Source organism: Gadus morhua, chromosome 22, assembly GCF_902167405.1.
Source record: "Gadus morhua chromosome 22, gadMor3.0, whole genome shotgun sequence".
In the NCBI taxonomy this organism is placed as follows: domain Eukaryota; kingdom Metazoa; phylum Chordata; class Actinopteri; order Gadiformes; family Gadidae; genus Gadus; species Gadus morhua.
The window spans coordinates 14,600,182-14,606,181 of NC_044069.1; the positions used below are offsets into that span (position 1 = coordinate 14,600,182).

General features: G+C 42.0%; 1 protein-coding gene across 17 annotated transcripts in view; it reads right to left on the reverse strand.

Annotated features, from left to right (window-relative positions):
* The window catches only part of adgrb2 (adhesion G protein-coupled receptor B2), a 194,900-nt gene that overhangs the window by 77,084 nt on the left and 111,816 nt on the right, over positions 1-6,000 (reverse strand). For all 17 annotated transcript variants that reach the window (XR_003974575.1, XR_003974577.1, XR_003974576.1 and 14 more), the window contains 2 exons: positions 5,119-5,206; positions 2,849-2,951 (listed from right to left, as the gene is read on the reverse strand). Coding sequence is in view for 14 of the 17 variants with exons in the window: in XM_030347505.1 (XP_030203365.1) it covers positions 2,849-2,951; positions 5,119-5,206 (191 nt within the window). In the remaining 3 variants the exon portion in view is untranslated. The remainder of the gene's footprint in view (positions 1-2,848; positions 2,952-5,118; positions 5,207-6,000) is intronic.

Genomic DNA, 6,000 nt, shown 5'->3' on the forward strand with positions numbered 1-6,000 from the left:
TGGTTTTGCCTCTGTCTTTTATCCAATGATACTTGGAGAGAATTCAGATATGTGTCATTGAGGAACAGCTGGAGAGTTATGGAGGCATATTGGTGCTTTTTTGTAAAGTGCCAAAATTTCAAAACAAAATGTATTATTCTGAAAGCAAAAGTGAGTGATTATATAATGGAGATCAAAACTTAGTTCATTCCGATCAAATATATTTATAATTCAAACAGGTGTAATTGCTTTAAAAGTCTAATGCTTTGCTCTTCAGCAGAAAAGGTAGAAGGGTTATAGCATGCCAAAACAATTTGTTGCAATAAAACATCAGATAACTGAGATTCAACTAAATCCATTCCAACTGCAACTAATTTAATTTCATACAAAAACAGAATAGCTTTCAAGGTTTTTGAGAACACACTTTTTTTAATGCTGTGGGAGTGTGTGTGGGTGATGGCTGGTTTAAGCCGCCTCACCTTGCCTGAGAGGATGGGTGAGGCTGCACACCTGTTGCCTATTGAGTAATCAGCGTGAACCGGTTAATCCAGCCATCTCCAAAACAATCAGGAAGAGTTCTCCTAAATGTATCATCACAGTGTTTCCCACAGACCAGGTAGCAATGTGTGGTGCACCTCTGGCATGGGGCGGGGGGGTAGGATGTGGAGTCTTAAGGGGGGGGGGGGGGGTTCACGTTTGCTCATTCGCGTAATCGAGCAATCGCGCACAAAATACATTTCAAAGTGGATCGGCCCACTTCCCGATCTCCAGTCCCTGCTGCAGAGCGAATTCAAATAGGCAGCACAACTGGCTGCGATCTAACACCGTGATTTATATAAACTATAACCGCATTTCACATTAATCGCAAATATCCCGCTGCTTCGGGTTTTCCTTTGAAGGCGCGTTGAGAGGAGGCGCGGACGAATCCTCTGTCAGTGCGTGTGCAGTGTATCAGTGATACGCGGGTTCATCCAATAAGTGGAAGTGTACCCGCGCATCAATGGCATGAGTGCGTGTGTGAACGAGAATGACAGGGAGAAAGAGTGCTATGCGGAGTTTAATAAACGGAATGATATTTATATTTTTATCTTTATCATTATCAACGATGTGCATTGTTCCATAAACGTATGACCCTTATTTTGAACGCTTGCTCTCATTGTTCTTTTTATGAATAGACATTCAGTGTACCAAATAAAAGTAACAAACAACCCAAGTGATAAAGTATCAAATAACAACGCCATGAGCTGGATGTGATCGATCCAATATCATCTCTGTAGAGTTGGGGAAGATAAGCTTGCTCGACTTCCACTGGTCAACAAAGAATTACTTATTTACGTCAATACTCATCTTGGTTTTAGTTTTGCTAAAAGTTACCACAACCTGTCTTTGGCGTTGTATGGATGCGTGGCATGTGGGGCAGTTTGGCGCGGTGGCATTTTAAACTCGTAATGCCCAACAGTCACTGGTGCCATAACAATGTTGAATGATCAATCGCATCCAGCTCATGCGGTTATTTTTCATACGCATTATTGGTGTTGTAGAGGTTTTCACATAATAAAAACAACTCCATACACTCCCCTACTCCTACTCCATAAATAAGAAAAGCATTAGGGCAACGATAGACTTCCATGGCCAAACATATCATTCTTAGGTGTTCATGAATTGTTCATTACAGATAGCCCCAAGAAGGGCTATCTATAATCGACTCATTGCATTATATTTTGATAAGTAAGGAGACATTATTTTAGATCATTACTTGGGTTGTGCTTAACTTTAATGTGGTACTCCGCAAGACATACCTGTTAAATAACAGGGAGAATGGTGGCACGTTTGTGGTATTTGAAAAACGTGCTTACGTGAACTCCACAAATATGGCTGATTCGGGTAAGTGCCATCTGGAATAGGGTCAAAAGTGCAAGGGTCAAAGGTACAAAGGTAAGAGGCAGAATTCACAACCCAAATGTTTGAACCGAAAACATTCCCTTTGCAAGCGCCCAGAAAATGTAACCAATATCAAACCATTAGACATGCTAACCAAACTTTCATTTTACTCCAAACACATTTGAACTATTTACTGTTTTTGTTTGAAATATAGATATTTTTAATTGTAATGCATATCGTTTTGATCTCGACCATGTCATATTTTAATGCAACATACTTTTTGGCCTCTAAGAATCATTGCTTTATTTGTAATGTAAAAGGTTTTGTTCTCAACAAAATACACAAATATTACGCTCAAAGGGCAAACCAGAAAGCCTGTCAAAAGTGGGGAAATGCAGCCGAAATAAAAGATGATTTTGTGGTCAAATGCATTTATTTTTCTCTCAAAACTATTAAAGGAATTCTTTTTGTTTAAAATAAAAATATTTCAGAATGGAATACTTAGTTTTGATGTCAATCATATAATGTATATAACTTAATTTTAAAAAAAACGCATAAGCATCTGTGATGCAATGCAGAGGTTTTGCACTCGACACAAAGACACCAATCCACCTCCATCGGAGGTTAGGGGTCGTATTGCTCACCAATGCCTACAGGTAGATCCAGATTTAGATCATCATTGTTTGTGTAACAGATCTGCTCAAGATGAGATAGAATGAAAAAATAAAGCGCAATAAAATAGAGGATAAATGTAACCGTATATCATAGAAGAATGTGTATGTGTACAAACAATGTGTATGTTTATATTGAGGTACAGACAGACAGACAGACAGACAGACAGACAGACAGACAGACAGACAGACAGACAGACAGACAGACAGACAGACAGACAGACAGACAGACAGACAGACAGACAGACAGACGCTGCGGACGTTGTGGACAGAGCCCTGCCCCTGCCTGCAGTGTGGGGAGGGTGCGGCGGTCTTACGTTGAGCAGAGGCGACAGCTCCACCACCACCATGGGCTCGCTGGGCTGGGGCTCTGGACGCACCGTCACCGCCAGGATCTTGGAGTTGATCATCGCAGGGGGGCTGTAGAGCCAAGCACAAACACACAGACACACCAGAAGAGACACATCAGAGAGAGAGAGAGACAGCAAAGGACACACACACACACACACATCAGAAGATACACATACCCACACACACACACACACACACACACACACACACACACACACACACACACACACACACACACACACACACACACACACACACACACACACACACACACACACACACCAGAAGATACACATACCCACACATAAGAGAGAGACAGCAGGAGAAGAACAACCACCACTTAGACGCGCACACACACGCACACACACGCACACACAAAAAGACACAAACACACATAAGAGAGCGCAATAGACACACAACCAGAGAGTGAAAAAAAGAGATAGACACAGCAATGTGAGTGTTTTCTGGTTAAGTGTAATGCTCCTATTCATGTTTAATTGGAGTTTGATGGCGCGCCAGCCGCCCTATGCAGCTGAGTGAAGTAAGACATGTGGATGCTAGTGGGCACGGACCACAGAGAGTGCTCCGGAATCCACCCTGCATGTGGTGCTTCGGAGCTCACCGGTTCACACACACACACACGGATACAGACAGTGCATACACACACACCCACAAGGAAAGCGAGAGTGAAACCGAGCTCAATGTGTGCAGAAGACAGTGGACTAAAATAATATTTTTTCAAAGGAAATATTGGAGTTATTTGAATGGATATGATCACATTGCAAGAATGGTATAGATCAGTCTATCTAATGCATAGATATATAATTTAAAAAAAATCCCTGCAGCACCAGTTGGTTCATCCACCCATTGCATATTCATTGATCAATCATGTGCTTAATTAATTGATTCACCCATCCATTCTGACATTCATTCCACCATTCGATCAATTAATTTAGTCATGCATCTGTCATTCATCCATAATCTCTTCATTAACCCGTTCATCTCTGGGTTACCCATTGAGTAACTCATCCTTCTATCCATTTATTAAATTGTTCGTCCATCTATTCAGTCTTCCATCCATCCTCTGTCTGCTGGATGAGTTAATGTCTGTCAATATGTGTGCATTCTTCCTCATTCAGTAGATTGTACAATATACGCTATAAAATATGCGGTGGATGTGGTTCTCATGGTATGCATGTTCATGTGTTGCTTCAAGCTCATGCGTTATAAGATTCGCCTTGCCTCGTCTTCAGCATTTCAGTGCCCAAATTAATCCTATGCTGTGTTCCTGACAATAAAATTGTCAATACAACTGTCCATCAATCAATCGATCAATTCATTCTTTCTTTAATCAATCCCATCCTATATTCAGCTATCAATTGAATTAAAAATATATATTGCAGGTTGTGTAAGCCCTTTAATTCTGGAAAAACTGTATTCAGCTGTAATATTATATGTATATAATATTATATAGATAGATTAATACTTAATATTCATTTAATATAAACACATACATTTCTTGTTTCTCCTTTTTGTTGGGAAGAAAAAAAAAGTTTTGTCTAGATTTCCCCTGAATAACACACATTTAGTGTATCTGTATGTGTGTGCTGGTGCATGTGCGTGTGCATGTGCATGGTGGTGTGTGTGTGTTTACGCAGAAGCTGCGCTTTAATCTGACACCAGAGCAGACAGGGATATGGCACCTCAGACTGCCAGTGAGAAATAACATGGAGGAGGAGGAGGAGGAGGGGAAGACGGAGGAGGAAGAGGAGGAGGAGGGGAAGACAGAAGAGGAGGAGGGGAAGACAGAGGAGGAGGAGGAGGAGGAGGAGGAGGAGGAGGGGAAGACAGAAGAGGAGGAGGAAGAGGAGGAGTAGACAGAGGAGGAGGAACAGGAGGAGGGGAAGACGGAGGAGGAGAAGTTGGAGGAAGAGGAGCAGGTGAGTTGTAAAAGCGAGAAATGAAGGGAATGAAGGCAGAAAGACAGACTAGAGGAGGAGATGGATAACACAAAGGGAAATGCCAGAAAATAGTAATAGTAAGACAACGGTAGACGTAGAAAGAGAAGGGAGACAGAGCTGAGGGAAATGGTGAAGGGATGGTTGTCATTGGGTGCAGTATTGAATGAGAAAGGGGGAAGAAGAAAGTAAATAATGGAATACACGCCAATCACGCACCTGCAAAACCCACACTCACTCGCACGATCACGCACGATTGCACAAGCCGGCGCACTTACTTTGGTGCAGGCAAGATGGATCCCAACGTCCTGTATAGGATGGCTCCGATCACATAGTACATCGTCCCTTCAGTCTCGGTCTCTGTTTCTGTAAGAGACAGACAAAGAGACAAATATAATCATTAAACACCATGGATCCAATCAAATCACCATACGATATGATTTTGACCAAAGGAATGAGTCAGATTAATCTTTACATCCCTATGCATTAAGATCATAATACCATTTCAATCTTACTAAGACAATACATCCTATTGTATAGCTTGGCCAGTTGGCCAAGAAAATACGATTGTAATAAAAACACATGTCTAATGGGCGTCTGCATAGTCTTTGGTTCCAAAAAAGAAAAACAGAAATCCTTGGCAACATTGTGCCCCCAGGGGAGAGATGATCACAGAACTCCTCCTTCCCTCTTCACACATCGTTCCCTTTAAGGTCAATACAAAGCTATAAAAAATGTCTGGAGAGAGAAGAGATAGAGAAAGAGAAAGAGAAAGAGAAAGAGCGAGAGAGAGAGAGAGAGAGAGAGAGAGAGAGAGAGAGAGAGAGAGAGAGAGAGAGAGTATGAGCTGGCAGCACCCAAAACTGGGTGACTCATCTTTTAAAATGAGTCTCCTGGCTGACGGAGCAATACACGGACACAATGACAACAAAGCAGAGTGAGGGAGAGAAGAGGGAGAGACACAGATTGATGAGGGAAAGAATAGGAGTGACTTCTGTAGGAATGTGGAAGGAGAAAGAATGATGCGCTCTGGGAAATCCAGTCGGTGTGATGGACCTTAATTGGAAGCGCAATCTGCAGAAGCAAGCGGATGGAAAAGAGCCAACGCATCCTGTGTTAAATAGTTAAGCCTTTTGTGTGTGTGTGTATGTCTGTGTGAT